The sequence below is a fragment of the Leptinotarsa decemlineata genome, unplaced genomic scaffold, assembly GCF_025532065.1.
Source record: "Leptinotarsa decemlineata unplaced genomic scaffold, Ldec_3_MD MMD2_tig00078422_RagTag_RagTag, whole genome shotgun sequence".
Lineage (NCBI taxonomy): Eukaryota > Metazoa > Arthropoda > Insecta > Coleoptera > Chrysomelidae > Leptinotarsa > Leptinotarsa decemlineata.
In genome coordinates, this window is record NW_027412747.1 from 4,115,867 (window position 1) to 4,138,103 (window position 22,237).

A 22,237-nucleotide genomic window follows, 5' to 3' on the forward strand; every position below is an offset into this window, starting at 1 on the left:
TCCAACAAAAATTATCTTATTGTAAATTTTTTAAGAATGTCGGTATTTTCAATAGTACATTTTACCAGAAATGGAATTAATAATTCAATTCGTAGATATATGTGAGTACCATCTCAATCCGGGTTGAACCCGTCTATAGTTTTCATTTGTTTTTCTTCATGTCTTTTTTGGAAATTATGGCTAGGTTATATAAATAAGTATAATATATTTGAACTGAAAAATATTATATAATTCAAATGTGGGATTGATTCCTTAAAATATTATCCTGAGGATAAAATCGATTTTGGAATAAATTTTTTTTCAGCTTGGTGTAATACCTACAGTTGCTCAAATGACTTGAAACATTAGACGGTTCGCTTCTCCACGGCAACAATACAAATTCAAATGTTTTCTGCCAACAGAAAATGATTTCTGATTCTCACCATTAATCAATTCTTTTCATGAAAGCAAAGCTGCTTTGATACAGTTATTCCTAGCGTTCCATCAAAGTAGTTCATATAGAAATGAACAATCTTGATAAAATCGTGATCAAAGTGCACAAGATTGCCGAAAATGGGACTGTGGTATATTCCTCCAGATTCGAAATCGACCCGAACATGAAAGAACCAGTTTCGAGCACCTATCTCTCGCCGGAAAAAGTAAGTTTTGCGTTGTCTTCAGAAAATAAACTGATTCTCAATTACCAGCGCTTCGAATCTGACGAGGAACGCCTGAAATGTCTAAAACTTAACGATGACGAAGAAGGGGTTATGCCGATATCTGGTAAACTAGTCTTGAATATCCCGACTATGATAAGATGTCAGAATTGTGAAACTAATTTTCCCACTAAATACCAATATCAAAGACACCAGTGCGAATTCAACGCAGACAAAGTAGTTTTCAAAACGGAATTTGACCACTCGGATAAAGACGTTCGGGTAAAGTATGTCTGCTCTATCTGCGAGAAACAGTTTGTGAGCAAGAATAACCTGGACCGACATCAGTCCAGTCACGAGAGCACACAGGAAAACATTTGCGAGCATTGCAACAAACACTTCGTGAGTGAAAACAGACTCAGAATACATAAGGAAAACCACTGCAAGAAAGCCGGAGATATATCAAAGTTCTATAGGAGCGACGTCACGGTTTGGAAGTGCAAAAAGTGTCACGAGGTTTTTTCGTCCCCTGTAACGGCCAACTACCACGTGACAATTTGTTCGGAAGTCGTTCTCGAAACTAGAGAGCCTGCTGAGGAGATAGATGTACAAGACAGGGAAAATGAAAAGGATGCCGTAACTGACAAAAGAGTTGAAAAAATGTTGACGGAAATCCTGCTTCAGTGCGAGTTTTGCAACAGAACGTACGCCGATAAAAACTTACTGCTTATGCATCAAAAAAAACACACCACTTCAAAAAATTACGAATGCGTCAACTGTTCCCAAGTGTTTGATTCCTATACAGCTGCTTCACAACACTGGATGAAAAAATGTTCAGAATACGTGAGTTTGTTTTACCTCCCGAAACTGACCTATTGCGAGTATTGCGACAGGACCTTCAAGTCCCACGAGCTCCTATACACGCACAAGATAAAAAAGAAGCACTACACTTCGAAGGTCCACGAAGCCAACTTCGAAGAAGAGCCTATTTCCGCACTCAAAGAAAAATATATAGACAACAAGGAGATTCTTAATAAGCTCATCGAGGACGTCTTGAAGACTCTCGACGTTCCAGTCGAGAAGATTGCCATCGCACGAAACTCCACGAACGACGAAAATGTTGAAAGGAATCTTGACATCGAGGGGAACCCCATGATCGAAATAAGCGAAATTAAAACTGAAAACGAGGATATGGAGTGCATAGAAAATATCAGTGACGTGGTGGAGAAGAAGAAGAGAGGCAGAAGGCGCAAGTGGAGTAGGAGCCAGAATGGAGGAGCGAAAAAAACTTGTTCGGAGGTCAATCAAGGTTTCAAGTTCCAGTGTGAACGATGTGTCAAAGTATTTGATAATACTGGAGATTTGGAAACACACCGTGAGAAGGAACACGCTTCTAGTTTCTCATGTGAGGAATGTGGACAGGTATGTTTCGTGTTACTATTACATTTGAGTTTTTCGTTATGAAATTTTCAATTGAAATGTTTTAGTTTTGAAATATTGTTTATTTCAACAAAGCTGTGAAAATCGCTGAAACTTACAAATTAAACTTAATTTTTTTCATAATACAATATTGAACATTCCAAACCTGCCAAAAACGTATTCTTGGCGGTAGGTGAACAAATGGATCGTTACTTCGATTTTTCACAGAGGCGTTTCGGTTGTCAATTTTTTTTTCAAAACAGATGAACACGTTGAACTGGTTGACGAGTAAACAGTATAAAAAATATGAACCATCTCAAACAAAAAATAAGAAATGTATATAATGGCATTACTCACACCAATCTTGCTAGAAAATTGCAACATGATCAAATATGGACCACCCACACTTGATATTTTTATATATATTCATTTAAAATAACTAGCATCATCAGTGACAACAATCGAAAAGGAAAACAATTTATTTCATTGAATAACTTTTTTCGAGATCAATTGCCCTAACACCAAACTGATATTTTTGCACTCGACGCGCGTTTCGCCAACAAAGTTAGCATCCTCAGGAGAAGAAAACTGATCAATCAATCAATATCAATTTTTTTCTCCTGAGGATGCTTACTTTGTTGGCGAAACGCGCGTCGAGTGCAAAAATATCAGTTTGGTGTTAAGGCAATTGGTCTCGAAAAAAGTTATTCAACTTTCACACCAAAGGTTCCAATCTCATCGTTAATTTATTTCATAATGAATTATTGGGGAAAAATAAAACCAATACAGAAAATGAATTCTATATGACAAACTACTTTGAATGCTCGAATTGAAAACCTCTTTGTGTCGAGAAAATTCAATATTTTATGTATGCCCAGATAAAAGTTAAAGTAGGGTCTGGGGATCGAGCTGGCTATGCAATTGATCCATTGTTACCAATTTATTTTGTTGGGAACATTGCATTTTAATGTCCCCTTAATATTTATGTATTATGTAAATAGGTCTCGTCTTGTTGATATTGTATTTCACCGCGGATGTTCGGTGGCAATTCATCTAAGTAGTCATCAAACTCCACATTATTCAAATGCTCATCGTAAAAGAAAGGAACTAGTTTATTTGTATGTAAATTTCCCTACCAAACATTCATTCTGATCCTTTCCTAGAAATTGGTTTTTCTATGTTAATGATCTTTCGCATTATTCCACCTGATGAATGTGTCTCCATCCATATTATTTTTCAACAAATATATCCAACTTTCCTATTTATACGTCTTAACCACCTCCGACTCTCCTTCCGTAATCCCTTTCATTAAGGTGATCTTAGGAACACATCAAGTAGAAAACAAATCGAGCACTACATTCCTGGGTATACACATTGACAGAAAGTTAGGGTTTGAGGAACATATAACGTCCTTAAAAAAAAGACTAGCATCGGGTTGTTATGCTATTAGAGTAGTGACAAACGAGCTTGGTACAGCTATTGGCAGAAACACATATTTTTCACTCATAGAATCCCATATTAGATACGGACTACCCTTTTGGGGTTTTTGTAGGAAAACCTTATGGAATTCTGTGTTCATTTTACAAAAGAGAGCAATCCGTTATTTGTACAAGGCCAAAGCAAGGGATCACTGTAGACCAATATTCATCAAGCATCAAATTCTTACGCTTACATGCCTTTTCATTATGGAGACTGTATGCTTAATTCACAACAGACATTTATCGAATGATAACCCATTAAATCCCAGGCACACCAGAAATAACTGCCATATCTCCCTGCCAATACCTAGGTCGACTCAAATTAAAAATTCAATAATATATGAATGCAAAAAAATGCGTATTATGACCTGCAGGAATATTACAATGACCATTTTTAATCATTTATATTTGCATAAAGATATAGGTTTCAACTTCATGTCTAGATATTGTTTTGTAATTAGTTTCGAATATATGTGAGTGAATGTCATCATTCTATTTGTCATGGTTGTGTTTATTTATATGGACATTTTATTTATACATGTATATATATATATATATACATGTATATATATATATATATATATATATATATATATATATATATACATATATATATATATATATATATATATATATATATATATATATATATATATATATATATATATATATATAATTATTCATCTTTACATTTTATATTTTCATATTTTTTGTCTCTCATATGTATTGGACACAGTGGATATCCACTTCATTGTTATCTACTCACTTTGTCAATAAGAATAATTATTCTTGGACAATAAAGTACAGTTTGATTGATTGATTGATTGAACTTTGCGTATGCTGGAGCATTTTGATTTGTTCTTTTGAAAATATTTCTGATATATTTTACAGAAATCCCTAGCTCGTGGGTAATTTATCGCAAAGAATAATCTTGATTGGAAATATTTTTGTAACTGTCCGTAACAGGCTGTTTTTTTAGCTGATACCACTATTGCTCTCTCGCAAACGGTGAATCCTACAAGAACGGGTAAATAGAACAGAAGTTGCCTATTTAGGGATGCAAGTTAATGGTATTTTCAGAGATCGATAAAATCACCAACCGTTTCTGAAATATTCGCGAATATTTCAGCGCAAAAAACTGAAAATGACAGATTTAATTTTTTGGCAAAGGAACTTTTTGCTTCATTTCATTTATTTTATAATCTGATTCAACCTACCTTCCAATGCGACGTTTCGTTCATTGAACTCTATCATCAACATATTTTTTTTTACGAACTTATGTGTTTTTTTTTAAATTTTGGTAGTCATTGTGATCACAAATTCAATGATATATTACAACATATGTATTTCTCGACGAGAAATCAAATTTCTGAATATCGTTGCAAGCACATAGTAATACGCCTCGTTGAAAAAGAAACAGTTGCGAAAGAGACTGTAACGAAATAATAAATCGTAGAAAATGAACATCAGAACGGAATGCCTCACGTTAAATTTTTTAAGTTACCACCTCACGCGATACCGCTTTAGATGTTCAAATTGTCTTCCATCATTCTCTTACATCTGAGGAGTGATAGCCGTGCAGGCTCTCCTGATTGAATCTTCCAATTCCTCAATATTTTCAAAATTTGTTCTGAATACTTCATCTTTTATGAAGCCCCACATCGAAAAATCTTAAAGACAAAGATCCGGTGAACGTGGTGGCCATTCAATAGGACCATTAAGTCCTATCCATCTTCCTGGAGTTGTTGTATTGAGGAAATATCTGCACATTCTCCTGCGATGTGGTGAAGCTCCGTCGTGTTGGAAATATTTTCATTTTTTCATTAGGCTAAGTGGCAAATCTTCTACAAACTCGATTAGAATCCCTGATAAGAAGTCCAAGTATGAATCTCTGGTCAGATATGTTGTAAAAAAGTGGGGGCCAATAATTTTATTATCAAGAACTCTAAGCCATACGTTAACACCATAGATATCTCTTTTGAAAATTTGTAACTCTATATAAATATTAATTTTCTTGTCGCCGGTGATGATGTATATTCCTGTTGAACCATCCGTTAGTGGTAAATCTACTTTAAACACACCACACATTTTTTTGCTAATTTCATTATTTTTGCGAAATTTCCTGAAGAGCCTTTACAGAAAACTTTTCTCCCGTAGAAGTCTTTCAAACGCAGCTTTCCTGACTCGATAAAGCTTGAATTTACTTTTCTTTAAAATTTTCCGTACAGACGTAGTGGATATGGCGAATTATGAGCAATCTCCCTCCGGGATACTTCTTTGTTCTCAATTTTTTTATTTTCCACAAATCCTAAATCAAATGGATGTCACTTTATCATTATTGTGAATTTTTTTGAACTCACTTTTAAGACTTCGATTTCATTATCGCCACGACGTTCAGTAACCGTATATTTTCGATACGTTGAAAATATCTATGATTAGGAGAGAAAGTTTTTGGCTTTCTACTACTCCATCTTACTCCATCTGAAAGTTACTTCTTTGCATGATCTACACATTTATGTATAGAGTTAATTCTTTTAAAATTGATTGCTTCATTGCTTTCTTTGGAAGATTCCCACATTTTTTTTGTATCAAGATGGAGTAGTAGAAAGCCAAAAACTTTCTTTCCCAAAAATTAGTCACTCATAAAAATAAAACCCTTTCAATTTAATCTATGATTAGGTTGTCGTCGTTTAGGATACAATTCCTGATACATTGCCAGAAATTTGGTAGCATTTCTCAAACATCTCGAATGAACAAAAAGCATGCCCACTTTGTCGTAATTGAAAAAAATCATGTTTTTCCATTAAAATCGCTCTCCAAATTGAATAACTGTTTTATTTTGTATTCGACAGGTAACTTGACATTACTTTTTTGATACAGTATTGTTATTAGTTAATTCTTGTTTTTCTACTCATTTTCTAGACACAAATATGTGGGTAGCTACAAAATTTCAAGAGACAAATTATGAATGGCTTGGTATTGATACAAAGATTATCGGTATCTCATTGAATTTTGTCAATAGTCCCTACATCGTGATCAACTTTATCAAAAGTCTTTTTGAACCCGGAAATTCATTTGTTGTCAGGATTAACTTAAAGATATGTAGCGGTGGTGTTGTCGGGTACCGCAAGGCACCTGAGCAAATGCAAGATAAGCTCATGCGTTATTGTATCAAATACCTTACGGTAATCGATCCAGGCCATAGAGAGGTTTCGCTTATATTGTATGGAGTCCTGCATTACACATCTATCGATAAGCAGGTTCTCTTTACATCCAGCGACTCCTCCCTTCGACCCTCTCTGCTCATATATCCGTTCGAACAATCCATCAAGCATGTTATCGGTCTGTGATTCTTAGGAATCGACAAATCTCCGCTTTTGGAGATGAGAACGATCCGCCCCTCGACAAACCAATCCAGAATCGGCTTTTCTCCGTTCAGTCATGAGTTGAAAACTCTGGCCAGATGGCGGTGGGTGCTTGTTAGTTTTTTCCACTAATAAGTGTTCAGCCCATCTGGGCCTGGAGCAGCAACGTTCTTGGAACCCACAAAGGCTCTTCGAACGTCATCCGGGGTTATCGGGTTGCGGGTTGAGCTCAGGCTGTCGAAGCTCTCTGTTGAACGCTTCAAACTGCGCTAGGGCTGGAGTGTCTAAGTTGAGTGGCTGCGGGTGTTCATAGATATCTTTCCAGAAGTATTCCACCTGATCAACGGTCGGCGGATTATCCACAACACGTGGAGGCTCTAGGAATAAGCGAGAAGGTTTCTCGCGGAACCTGAGGTTTTCCAAGTTACTTCTCGCTCGCCACACTAGTGACTTCTTAGCAGCCACTAGTATTCGTATCCTATCAAGGCAGTGCTGTTTGGTGGTCAGCAGCACACCTTGACTTAAAGTGTGATGGATACGTCGTAGTTTGACGGCTATTCGCGGCACTGCGGGCGTGAAAGGCTTGTTGGCCGCCCTGTAATCCATCACACATTGGATACGAAACGCGTGTTGTCTCGACGACGTGATCTTAGCCTCCATCTTGTGTACACGCCGTTCAATCTTTCGAATCGCAAGGCCGAAATTTCGTCCTTCCGATTCGGAAAGCGATTGGACGACGCTATACACGGCGGTGATTTGCCAGATGTCAGCCTCTTCTGTTAGAACACTATGAAACTCCGCATCCAAACAAGCCAGTTCTTGTTCTTCAGGGGCCTAATTCTGTGGAGCACCCTGCGTGTTCTGATTGACTCCATTGGTGGCATGATGCGAGTCTCCCCTACAGCCGTGCCAGTAGAACTGTCACTTCTACCACTTCGTTAGCAGGCTGGGAAGGAGCTATATAGCCCTGCCACCAAATATAGAACACGTAATCCCTAAGATTTTGGGCGGAAAAGGCGACATGCTCCGGATGTGTTCCACACCACAGATCATGAGTGGTGGCGCCACTCACCAAAGGCCAAGGGGTGATAGTGGCCATCCCAATAAGCCGATGTCGTTGTTCGAATGTAGGGTGAGTATGGAAGGGGAGTGTTCGATTCTGTTGTCTAAGTTTCCATCACAGTGCTTTTTTAGGTGAAGTTATTCAAAGAATGGTTCATGCAGTGGAGCGTTGAACAGAAGGAAAACTTTTCAACGCAAATCTCGGAAATAGGTTCTGTTTTTGCAGAAAAATTGAATGATGAGATTCAGAATGGTGGCACTCATCAGTCAAATCACGAATTGGTTAACGGAGAGGAAATTTTGGAAGATTGAAAATTCTATAGGTTTAAACTAATTCGAATACTTATACTTTACTCATATATTAAGGATCTGTTCATTAACATTGCATTTTTAGGGATTCGATGGTTTTTCAGCTATATCTTCAACTAGATCTTATATAAAATGCAAACGTTCTTGAGGTCTAATATTTGATCTTGAGCAGATGTATTTCCTGGTGATTTATTTATTTATTTTTGAGAAAGGAGTTACTTTTTAGTGGATTGTTTATTTAATGCTGGTGATGATGCGAATAGTATTTGATGTGATATTTTCCTGGACTATTTTTAATCCTTTTTCAATAAGATAATTCATATTTGGAATTTAAATAATAATAATAATAATGAATTTATTCAAGCGAAGACATAAAATACAATGTTACAGGCACGTATAATATGTGAAATACATTGATACGATACATTGGTTACAATGACCCTAATTTATTCTGAACAAATTCAAGAAACCCACAAAGGAAATCCTGTGCATGGGTCTATTTTTTATTTATAGATGTATTAAATGAATTTAGAAAGTTAAAATTGAGGTATTATTCATGTTGCATTTTTATAGTTAGGGAACTGAAAATGTGTGAAGGAAAATTAAAGAATAGGTTGAATGAAGTGGTATGTACCCTTTTGAGTATCAAAAATCTCTCATATATATATATATATATATATATAAGGTTCGTTCCAACCTTGAGTCACCAACAGATTTCCAACAGTTTGTAAATCGTTGTCAACGCGCATGTCTGGTAGATATTGGTTTCTGATTAATTTGAAATTTCTGATTGGAACAGCTGATAGTTCAATTGAGGTTGGCATGGAATTTCAACATAACCTTTAAAAATAAATCTAATCAAGTGTATTTCTGGAGAGTAGTAGTAGTATACTTTATTTTAGGAATCCTAATATACAATATATTTATGCATATATGAATAATTTATACACGTATATAATTTTACAGTGCATCATGTATTACAATTTGATATATTCTAATAATAACTTTTTGAATACTTTTAAGGAATTTACATGTTTTATTTCATCAAGTAACTTATTGAAACTAGCTAGACCTTTAAAGAACAATGAATTCATTCCACTCTTATAGTTTGTTCGGGATCAATAAAATGTATTACATTTCTTGTGTTATATGAATGAATGTCACTATTTCGAACTAAATATCTGCTAAGATAGTCTGGTTGTATCCCACTCGAAAATTTTGAAAATCCTAGGTACTTAATTTCATTTACAATTGTGAGTTGATTATTGAATATGCTGATATTAACGTCGTTAGTATCAATATTTCTTTGATTCGAATTTGTTGTAACCATCATTGCCTTGGATTTATTAATATTCAATTTGAGTTTATTCACTTGTAGATATAATTCAATGTTCTTTAAAGATATATTGATATTTTGTACAGCTTCTTTTAAATCACAGTTTTTCGTATATATATTTTATATCTCTATTCCATTTACTAATCAACATGGAACTGGGAGGTAAAAGTAGGTCACCGCAATAGTTAATTTGTGTAATTAAAGATGTTCATATTTCAGGTTCACTTGAAGAATTCCTAATTTTTCCTGCGCCAGCAAATACATAAGTTATTTTATAACAATTTTTGCAGGTTATGTTGTTTGCAAGTTGCATGAACATAAAACAGAAACAGTAATACGGAAAACGCATGCGTCAGATTAATGGTTAGAAGATAATCCTCAAACATTTCTGATAGATTTCGAACAGGTTTGAATCTTGGATGGAACAGAAAACTGATAGTTTACTAATGGTTGGAAACTCACGTTGGAACGCAATCACATTACTGCGCAGAATCCTGACTGTCAGAAACTGTTTCTGACGCTGGTTGGAACGAACCTATATATATATATATATATATATATATATATATATATATATATATATATATATATATATATATATGTCTCACTTCTCATGGAAACACCCCCGTATCTTCCGTAATATTCGAGGTAGAACGATGAAACTGATGGAAATGCTCAAAATGCACCTACCACCTGAATGAGGTTGGCCAAAGTGATATACACTGTCCGCCACTCGCGATGGACCACCCCATTTTTACGGTAAAACATATTAGAGGGCAAAATAGGCTCAAAATTCCTTCAGATTCGTGATCAGGACTACCAATTTACTACGATTACACTTTTTCCTGAAAAAATGTCAGTCCTGAAAAATCTGAATTTGTGTCACTTCTTATGGAAACACCCTCGTATTTTCCGTAATATTCGAGGTGGAACGATGAAACTCTCAGGACTGATGGAAATGTTCAAAATGCACCTACCACCTGAATGAGGTTGGCCAAAGTGATATACACTGTCCGCCACTCGCGATGGAACACCCCATTTTTACGGTAAAACACATTAGGGGGCAAAATAGGCTCAAAATTCCTTCAGATTCGTGATCAGGACTACCAACTTACTACGATTACACTTTTTTCCTGAAAAAATGTCAGTCCTGAAAAATCCGAATTTGTTTCACTTCTCATGGAAACACCCCCGTATCTTCCGTAATAATTGAACTAGATTTTTTTTTTGGTTTTGACATCAAAACATGAACGAAATTGTTTAAGAGAAACTCGACTTTTGTTTTCACATAAATAATTTATTTTTTATTTTGTTGTCAGGAAAGTTATTCCTTCTCAATAAGAGAGAAAATGGTAATTTTGTAAGAGGAACGAAAACATGTAATCAGTGAGGTTTTAGGTTGGGTTGGGTTGGGTTGAGGTTTTGGTTAGTTCATATTCTCATTTTCCCATTATTTAAAAAAAAACAAGGATATTTTGTGGCGAAAAATGTTATGTAGTTCAAAATTCTTTCGAAGTACTACTTTCAAAATCACATTTTCAATTAAAAACAATTTCAATTTCAAATGATTTAACTGTTGACAATTTTATATTTTCGTGCCTTCTATGAAATTTCCCTCCAATCGAACACATTTTTCTATGCGCCTTCAATTATTCCCTCCAACTCTTCTCAGTTCTCTAGGTGTGATTTCTCTACACGCTTGTATAATTCTTGCATGGAGATGGTTATTTTGTTGGCCTATCCTTATAAACTTTATTTTTCAAGTTTCCCGATAAATAAAAATCCAGTGGAGTTAAATCTGGGGATCGTGGTGGCCATATTACGAGAAGGCTATTGGGTCCTAACCATTTCATAGGTTCCTCATAGATTCCTATTCAACCAAACCCTTGTTATGCCACTATTGTGAACTGGTGAACCATCTAACTAAAAAATCATGTTGTGTCTCACATCCAAAGGTAGTTCTTCCAACACATCGGAAAATGCATTTTCGAGAAAATCATAGAAGGAAATAATAGAAGGCGCATAGAAAAATGTGTTCGATTGGAGAGAAATTTCATAGAAGGCACGAAAATATAAAATTGTCAACAGTTAAATCATTTGAAATTGATTGTTTTGTTTTTTAATTGAAAATGTGATTGTGAAAGTAGTACTTCGAAGGAATTTTGAACTACATAACATTTTTCGCTACAAAATATCCTTGTTTTTTTTAAATAATGGGAAAATGAGAATATGAACTAACATTAACCAACCTAAAACCTCACTGATTACATGTTTCCGTTCCTCTTACAAAATTACCATTTTCTCTCTTATTGAGAAGGAATAACTTTCCTGACAACAAAATAAAAAATAAATTATTTATGTGAAAACAAAAGTCGAGTTTCTCTTAAACAATTTCGTTCATGTTTTGATGTCAAAACCAATAAAAAATCTAGTTCAATTATTACGGAAGATACGGGGGTGTTTCCATGAGAAGTGAAACAAATTCGGATTTTTCAGGACTGACATTTTTTCAGGAAAAAAGTGTAATCATAGTAAGTTGGTAGTCCTGATCACGAATCTGAATGAATTTTGAGCCTATTTTGCCCCCTAATATGTTTTACCGTAAAAATGGGGTGTTCCATCGCGAGTGGCGGACAGTGTATATCACTTTGGCCAACCCCATTCAGGTGGTAGGTGCATTTTGAGCATTTCCATCAGTCCAGAGAGTTTCATCTTTCTACCTCGAATATGACGGAAGATACGGGGGTGTTTCCATGAGAAGTAAGACACACTGTATGTATATATATATATATATATATATATATATATATATATATATATATATATATATATATATATATATATATATATATATATATATATATATATATAATTATTCATTTGATTATTATTATCAATCTGTTGAAAGTATTTTCAGAAATAAGTTTATGAACGTGAATGAAAGGTAAAGGAAACGGAATCATATTCATTACTGAGATTCATTGCGTTATTTTTTAATTATTATTATTTCAATAAACATATGGCCATAACACGCAAACATGCAATACTGTTTTTTAAATTTTTTTGCTTTATGTGATTGAGGCACAAAAATATTTCAGGTTCTTCACAGTGCCAAGTCTTTGCTGATTCATAGTCGGGCCCATAAAAGTTTGAAACCTTATGTGTGTGAAACTTGCGGTCGTAGTTACTCCCAAACTTCTCATCTTTGGCAACATATGCGATTTCATCAGGGTGAGTATATTACTGTTAGCATTTTTTTTTGCTTGATGCCAATCGATTTGTATTATATTTGGAATGAAGTGACAGAAAATGTTTGTATCGATTTTTGTGGGCCTTTTACGCATATTTTGTTGACAGTTGACATGTTAGTAAATTTACGTTTCGCTACTAAATTTCCTCCCGAAAAACACGTGAGCCAAGTTGAAACTGTCACGGAACGCTCGTGTGTATCTATGAGTTTATGTTCGCTAATCTTAAAAACGGCTCGACCGATTTGGGTGCGGTTAACATTCATCTATTGTGGTAAAAGCTTCACTTAGCATTTAGTTATCGAATTATTTCGATTCACTAAAAAACCAAAACCCAAACAACGCATTTGTGATTCAACACCTATAAACAGCGCGTTTCTTCCCATCATGAGTCTCATCAGTGTTGCAAGGCTGAACCACAAATGCATTGCTGGACTCAGCTGCTGTCCTTAAAGGACAAGTCTAAGTAGGTGAGGATGATAACATCTCCCATTAGGAGTACGAAAACTCCATCTACTGATGTCGAAGCTTGGCTTTGCAACTAACCACCTTGGGGAGTTATGTGTATCTTTGATATTCCAGGATTGTGTTCTCTGTCGATCCCGTAGAGGGCGTCGACCTCAGTTATTTCAATTGGTTCATAAATAAAAAAGTTGTGTGAATTTGAAGAATCATGTCAAACATTTTTTCAGCAAACATACTATGAATTACTGTTCAGTTAATTTGTCTGAAACTCTGGTTAACTATATTTGAGTTCGTGAAACGATTTTTTTTATAAATCAAAATTAGTTACAGTTATAAAATCTGAATAAACTAAAAAACTGAAGTTCATGCGATCGGGTCATATAGCTTATACATAATGAATTTTTTTGTAAATCATTCATTCATAAAGAGTTTACTTTCTTCAGTTCATGATTTATTGTAATTTTTGTGGAGGATGCATTAGCACACTTTATTTATCGAAATGCTTTTCTGAGTGGATGTTACTGAATGTGATAAACTAATAGTAGGAAATTAACATGCCCTAAAAACAAGAAAATAGATTTTTGATTAAACAAAGCTCATACATTTTAGTGCATCTAGTGAATTCATAGTGCCCTTCTTCAGTAACAAAAACTGTAAACTTCCCGGTATCTTCGGAAATTCTTATGTTCCAAAATCCACCTTTCAAATCAATTTTTGTAAAAAACTTACAACCGCCAAATTTTTCAATACATGCATACATACATACAATTTTTCATACATGAGTTCTTGGAAATGGAAACGGGTCTAATACTGTTTCAAAGTTGATTTTTCTCTAGTCTATACAGAATCTGAATGTTCCATCGTTTTTTGTAGTCAATACAGGTGAATCATATGGTAAATTATATTTTACTAGTACATATATTCTTTTCTAACAATTCTTTTATTTTGTTACTCGTTCACATTCGTTTCGTACTGGTTGATCATTCCCAAACTGATTTCAACTTAAGAACCACCGATAAACACCTGTTTCAGCCTATTGGGCATCGTCAGTACCGGGCAGGCGGTCCTCGATTGAAGACACTATGTGAATAACCAAGAAAATTACTTAATATTCACATATTGTCTTCAATCGAGGACCGCCTGCCCGGTACTGACGATGCCCAATATGTTGAAACAGCTGTCTGCAGGTGGCTCTTAAGTTGAAATCAGTTTGGGAATGATCAAAATAGTACTTATCCATTTATATTTTGATTTTCATTGAATTTTGGGGTTGCAATCTCATGGTCATCATCTATTCTTTCACTTCCATTTGGTGAATTTCTCCTCATTTGGAATTTTTGTATAATATGTTTACCAATTAATAATTCCAAAGGTAAATTATTGACTACTGCAGGAAAAATTTCCAAATATTTTCCGTCAACTTCTAATTTTGCCTTCGTTTTAAACATGCACTTTGTGACTACTCCTAAACTTCTGATGGATAAGTTGACATCCATTTTTGAAAAATCAATATTGAAAAATTACGATCTCTCTCGACGCGCGTTTCACTAACCGAGTTAGCGTCCTCAGGAGAACATTATAATCACTTTAGTCGTCGTATTCTCATCAAAAATTTGTATAAAACTTGTTTTCTATTATATCCAAATATTCTGACTATTGGACTTGCGAATGCATCTGTCTTCATACCATTTTTGGTGATACAGCTAGGAGAATGCTGTACTTCATCAGTTCGGACATCCATTGTCTAATATAATATAAATTGATTTGAAATCCCTGAAAAAAATTAGATGGATTAACCGAAAATAACAATTTTATTAAACAAAAACTGTAATTACAAAGAAATAACATACAAGCAACAACCAGGGATTTCAAATCAATTTATATTATATTAGACAATGGATGTCCGAACTGATGAATTACACCACGAAACATTGTCAACCACCTTCAACATAGGAGAGTTCTGAGCCATTCCTTATGGAAAAACACGTGCCAATTTTTTCAGCAGGTGAACTCTGGTGATTTTTGGAGCTCAGGCCCAGTTCACACGGAAGGAACTAAGGTCCGCGCCTCATCTCTGCCAGATTCAGATTCTAATCAGTAGATGAACAAGGCCGGTACGAGCACAAAATCCCATGTATTTTCTTATGGAGCTAATGTTTTTGCAAATTCCATGACATCCGATCGGAACCTTGTGGAACACACAACTCGAGGTACGTGTGTTTCAGAGAGTGGTAGAGAGAAACGTGTGACGTAATCGATTCAGAAAAGGATGGAATGAGCATGGGAGAGATTCAAAGAACGTGGGCCCCCTTGGGACTCCGAATCACCCCTCGGACTCCCTTACCACATACCAGTCACGTAGTCATCGGCAGCTGAATACAATCAAATTAAAAAATGTATCGGTTTGAGACTCGAATCCAGGTCGTCGGCGTGGTAGACGTTGTCCTAAGCCTCGACACCAACGTGGACTATTGGAAGTAATTGCGAATTGTTGATATTTATAGCGGTTGTTTTGTCGGGACCGAAATTGACTTATTCTCTATACTTGATCGCATTTTTTTATTTCCACATTTCCATGTGTAAGATAGGGAAATATTCTTAGATTTGGAGAAGTATTGATGTTTCATTAAAAGGTGTGTGGGTAAGAGTGAGAGAGGCACGTGGTGTGACATAATCGATGCAGTGAGAGATGGTATCGAGGTGGTACGTTGCTCGCTCATGCATGGCAGGTTCGGTGTTGTCGGTTGTAAAATAAATTGTTATTTATGGGGCGATGTGGCTTTTGAAGCGTTGCCGGTTTCAAAATTAAGCATAAAGGGTTAGAAATACGACTGATACGATAGAGTTACTTATTTTCAAATTGATTACTTTCTTCCTTTCTTTGGAAGATTCCCACATTTTTGTATATCAAGATGGAGTAGTAGAAAGCCAAAAACTTTCTTTCACAAGATATGTTTTCACTATCACACTGTCTCCACTAAACTGGCTAGGTTGTCGTGAAGTTGTGTCTAGTTGATGGCCGGGTAAGTCCAAAAATGAATAATAAACATTTCTAGCTTGAAGCAAAATGACCACCTTCTGATAAAATACACGACTGCAATCGATTTTTCATTGATTGTCTAACAAGTTCAACAATACCCGGAGAGTTCCTTATGATATTACAATTGTCAATTATTCGATTCCTCTAATCATTTACATCCAGTTTCATGAACAAGAGCCTTCAGATGACCCCATAAATATCAGGGCTGTGAGCTGGCCAATTTTGAGGTCCTACACGTCCATTCCAGCGATTAGGGTAGGTGATGTCAAGATAATAAAAACAAGCGGTCATTTCTGTCATGAATATTGCATAAAAAAATTCACAAAAATATAACGCGCTGAAACGGTCATTTTGGTCACTTTAACCGCAGGCGTTTCATCATTGGCAACACTGATATTTGACATATGATATTGAGAAGACGATATGATGTGATTTCTGTGATTGTAAATAAAAAACTTCGAATTTGTTCAAGTATAACACCTACATCTGGTGCCGTGAAGTTGCTGTTCATTCATGAAATGCCATCCATTCTGTAATAGGTATCTGTTTAAAATCATAATATGGCATACTTCTGTGGTTTCCTTTTTATGTGGTTTCCTATATATTGAAAAAATTCAGCGAAAGTTTCTCAAATTTATTTATTTCAAACTGTTTAGTGTATATCCTAAAAGAGGAAATCTTTATAGTCAATTACTTGAAGATTTGCTGTTCGTTTTTACAACTAGTTACATTTTTTCAAAGGTAGCATTTTAATTCAATCTACTAGGTACGGTTAACCACGTAAAGGAGACTGTGTATGTGAAAAAAACCAAAAGGTCTCCCAAGCAGGAGACGACTTCAAAATATCAAATTGTTTTTATGTTGAAAAACACCACTTTTTTTTGTTCTTTCACCATATTATGGTGAAAGAACAAAAAAAACACGATTTCAGACAGTGTAATCCTCTGTGAAATATTCTTGATTAAATTGTTACGAAACCACCGCATTGCTAACAATCATTGATTCAAAATTAATTACTATTCTATTGACATATATAAATGGATAGAAAAAAGTAACAGAAAACCAGCCATTAATTATATTTCAAATTACGCATACCAATGTGACATAATATCTCTGTACGTTGCACAAGTGACGTAATATCTCTGTACATTCCACAAGTGAAGTCACATATCTGTACCAGTGTATCAGTAGCTTCCGTAGTATAGGATTGCTTACTTTTGCGATTTTGTTTGACACGTCACGTGATCTCGTGACGTAACAGTGGTGACTGGATTGATTCGGTACTGCAGTTTTAAATTAAAATAAACAAATTTCATGTATATTCCTTATTAAAATATTATTTTTATATGGGATTAAATACTTAATATAAATGGATTAATACTAAGTAAAAATTTTTCTTTTGTGGATGATAGGGCGAGCTATTTTGCCCTTTTTGAAAGTAAGAGGTTTCATCAGTTTTTTATTATTTCCGTGAAAACTATAACTCCACAAAAATTTTGTAATGAACTTTGTTTCAGATAATAGTACCTATTATCTAAAAAATTTTTTCATAACTTTTTGTTCCATCTTTTATAACAAACGCTTAATAATAAAAAATATATATTAGTAATAAATTGTTTTTAGGTGTAACAACTTTTTTTATTTATCTGACAGAAAATACATGATACTGTTTTTATTTTTTATTATTTTCCTTGTATATTTTGTTGATCTGCTTGAGGTTGAGGAGTTGCAATATTATGAGGAGAACAGCAACTTTAAGATGTGAATGGCTTAAAATTATCCAAATTTGATTCAAGTAACATACTGATAGTTTCAATGTGTTTTTTCTGTAAGGCTTTAATATTGCGACTTCCCTCTCTTTATCAATTGTTGGATAATTTAAGTTAACACTAGGTACTGCAGTTTTTTTTAATTTACGACGCAAAAGCAAACCTATAAGAAAACTATATTTATTTTAAGCAGTAAATTAATATAATGAGTTTTTACGTAACAATTCATTTTCAAGGTCTCGTTCATAATCATTTTCTGTAAAGTGTTTGGAAAAAACAAATCCACTTTTGAGAGTGAATTTATCTCCTGTTTTGCAGTGGCGAATTCATTCTTTTTGCAAAGTTGTGGAAACCATATCCTTAGCAATAGGAAAAGAGTGAAATATTACATCAGTAACACCACTTTTCTTTAAAGTCAACTGATTGCTTTTGCAAGTTTACACTGCACAAATACGACCAGGCATTTTAACCAAAAATCACAAGGTTATTTAACGGTTAGACAATTATTGCTATTACTTACAAACATGTGAATATTTCCAATTTTTACCACAATGGCAAAAAACAAACCTCAAAACGGAAGAAAATAACAAAATCATATATGGCGTCTACTCGTTACACCAGTTCAAAAAATGTTCAAAAGCACAAAAAAATACGACTTTCACAATAACAAACTCAATGTTTCAGAAACCTAAATAGTATAGTTAAATAAAAATTTAATCAAAACAAACAAAAACAATGTAATACTGTCCGAAAATAATCCTCAAAAAAATGTTAAAATAACACACAGTCTTATGGCTGGTACTAAAAGTGTCACCAGTGTTACGTCACATTTGCTCGGCGCTTGTTTAACGTGGCGATATATGTAAGTAAGCAATCCTGTATGTACATAATCGTTGGCAACGTCCAATCAATTTAGAGAGAGATCTCCATAGGTTATATGTTTTTATGATGAAATTTTAAGTTCATAGGTAATTTCTATCAGTTGTCACTTACTTCAAAGATAATTGTGCACGTTCACTAATTATCTTCTGCTAGTAAGTGTGGATGCAGCCTAAATTACCATTAACATTGACATTAACAGGTGGAAGTATTATTTTCGCCATTTCACTTCATGCAGCATGAATTAAATTCAATTTACATTGGGAGTTGGTCAACTTTCAACTTCTCGTTTTAATGTTTTTTTGGTATAATATAACTCTATGCGAATAGGTACGCATGTGTATTTTTTTCTCAAGTATGTATCATTTACATGCAATGGAATCGTATTTCTTGTTGATGTCAATTTAATTGTAATATGATGGTGATTTGATTTTAGCTGCATGTTTCCAACCTACCATTTATCGTCGAATCCCAAAAACATCACAATAATACTAAACCAGGTACTCACAATTTCCTATGATTCCAGGAATAAAACCATTTGCTTGCCCTCACGAAGGATGCGAAGCCAGATACACTATCCGACCCGACCTGAAAGACCATATCAGGAAAGTCCATACCAGAGAACGACCTTTCAAGTGCAACGTTTGCGATAAGTGCTTTCTGACCGGCTCCGTTTACTACCAGCACCGGTTGATACACACCAACGACAGGAGATATGCGTGCGACGTATGTTTCTAATATCCTCTGACTTTGTATCTTTTCAATGTTTTACGAATTTTCAGTTGTGCCCGAAACGTTTCTTCAGAGCCGACGCTTTGAACAATCACAGGAGAATCCATACAGATGAAAGACCTTATCCATGCCATGTTTGCGGAAGAGAGTTCAGACAGAAAGGAGACCGGAACAAGCATTTGCGAACCCAGCATCCGGACAGCTTTCTAGTTTAGGAGTGTTACTTTGCAGTTTTAAATAGTATTTTAAGGGTTTTTGTTCATCTTTTTGTTCAAGCAGTTGAGAATGTATTGATTTAAGGCAATTCTACACCTTTCGATCCCATCCGATTTATCTGGAATCATTTATGAAATTCATTCCCGCCATACATTTCGCAATGCAAACGTGTTTGTGTTTTTAAATCTATAGAAATATGACTCCTACATTAACATAACTACAGAAAGTTCCAATGGGAATAATAATATCGAATAGAGTAATTAATACACGTAACAGGAGAAACATTAAGAGGAATGATAATGAAATTCACTTACAATGAAAAAATTTCACGCCTCTGAAAATGATAAAGGTTTTGAGATCTTATCATTTTCGAACGAATGAACGAAGAATGTTTCTTACAATTAATGACTATGCTTCATTCATCCAAAAGCAATATACTTCGAGACGTCGTGAATGCCAAAGAAAATCTAACAGCGAATTTGTGATCCTTAGCTTCAGGTTGCAGCTATGTAGACTTACTTTTACAAGTTTAAATTGACTGGGGCAAAATTTTCAAATGAGAAACCTATATGGCAATTTATAAATGCTTGAAGGACTTCATCATTTCAAAACGCTGTAGATTATGTGGTAGTAATTGTGACATGACGTTCGTCAGTTCCATATATTGTCCAATTTTGGATACGATGTTAGAATAGTAGTCGGATTCATTCGATCTTCCGTTATTGTCGAGGGTTCAACTAATAAATTAGGATCGGATCGGAAGGATTAGATCGGCTTTTACTAAGGACTCCTTATTTCTTCAAGATTTTGTGTTTCAATTTTAAAATAAAAGACTTCATGTAGCAATTTATTGCTTCAAATAAGGTTATCATCATAGTTTGAACACAATATTCATTAACACAATTCAACTATTTTTCAATCACCTGTAGTTGTCACACCTACTTGTTGCTTCTTGCTTTACTCACTTGTCCGAAGTCAGAACTACAGTAGAAAGCAGTCTTTAGTTTCCTACTGTGTCGGAACTGATGTGCTTTCTGATAGGGAAATGCCACACAAGTTGCCAACCTAAAAAATTATTAAAAAATATAACAATTTATTTTATATCACTTTTATTTTAATTTGGTTGTGTGGTAAAATATATATTTACAATATATCATTACTCCATTGTTTCTAGAAATATTCATAGGCTAAACTTCTAGAAATATACTTTTTTATTACTACTCAGCCAAGTCAGAATAAAAATAATCAAAGACATATTTTTTGACAAATTTTCAGTTTGACAACTTGTGTGACTCTTTTATTTAAAATGACTTGCAGCTTTGCACTGCCTCATATACCGGGTGACACGAAATCGTTGTAAACGGCACACCATTCAATTATCTGTGAGATGAGGAATTTGGAAGAAACATAAATATATCCATAGCTGGGCATCAACTAGATTAATCTGTTATTCATTAATTAACGAAGCTAACATTTCCACTAACGGATATTAACTTTTGAGTTAACTTAAAATAACGTTATAATAACATTGAACCTCAGCAAAAATCCAATGTCAAGAAGAACTTTGAGCAGACGTATTATTGACGAACGTTTTCGATTGAAGCAACACTTGATTAGGTAGGTAAGAAAAATAAATCGAACCTGTTAGATTGAAGGAACACTTGATGAGGTAAGCAAGAAAAGTAGGTATTTTTTATTTTTAACAGTACTAAAAGTCGTCCTGCACGTATATACATGTTGTATATAATTTAATATGGTGTAAAGTGATGTCTTTATAAATTTCATTTCAGAAATATTCTGTGAAATTAAAAAAGAACGCACAATCGTCTTAACGAAATCTTACAACTATCCGCATATTTATAAAAATGAGTAATGTCTCAAATTTTGAAATCATTAGAACAAAATATAATACGACCATTAGTTTCACTTTGGTCAGCCCTAGTTTGGAACATACCTGAAAACTTGACGCATCTGGAGAACACAAATGGCGCGGTGTAATTGTCTATTGCAAAATGGAATGAACTTACAGTAAGTAGAGGAGCAAAGCGGAAATTGTGTCTCTTTCCCTAGGGGATGATAAATATCCTCTACCTAATATTCTAGACTTCTAAATAAGTTACGAAAGTGTCAATAATTTACAACACTTGACTTATCATCAGGATTTCAGCAAATTGAAATGTGTTCTAATGACATGGAAAAAACCGCATTTTCTATAGAAAATGGTCTACGAATTTCTGTGGACGCCTTTTGGAAAGAAAACCCGAGCATCTATGCTTCAACGTAT

The 22,237-nt window shown here is 34.6% G+C and overlaps 1 protein-coding gene across 2 annotated transcripts; it reads left to right on the plus strand.

Annotated features, from left to right (window-relative positions):
* Positions 1–351: 351 nt before the first annotated feature.
* On the plus strand, positions 352–20,799 carry LOC111515633 (uncharacterized). 2 transcript variants are annotated; one of them, XM_074186481.1, is made up of 5 exons: positions 352–638; positions 687–2,057; positions 12,703–12,835; positions 19,532–19,731; positions 19,788–20,799. In XM_074186481.1, the coding sequence occupies exons 1-5, from the start codon at positions 504–506 to the stop codon at positions 19,950–19,952; spliced, it is 2,004 nt and encodes a 667-aa protein (XP_074042582.1). In that variant the 5' UTR covers positions 352–503; the 3' UTR covers positions 19,953–20,799. The 2 variants fall into 2 exon arrangements, with proteins under 2 accessions (XP_074042582.1, XP_074042581.1); XM_074186480.1 differs by having other exon boundaries at positions 353–2,057.
* The last annotated feature ends 1,438 nt before the right edge of the window (positions 20,800–22,237 follow it).

Coding starts and splice junctions, on each gene's coding strand:
- LOC111515633 (XM_074186480.1), top strand. CDS start 504: ATGAACAATCTTGATAAAATCGTGATCAAAGTGCACAAGATTGCCGAA. Junction 2,058..12,702: donor CATGTGAGGAATGTGGACAG/GTATGTTTCGTG, acceptor AAAATATTTCAG/GTTCTTCACAGTGCCAAGTC. Junction 12,836..19,531: donor ACATATGCGATTTCATCAGG/GTGAGTATATTA, acceptor CTATGATTCCAG/GAATAAAACCATTTGCTTGC.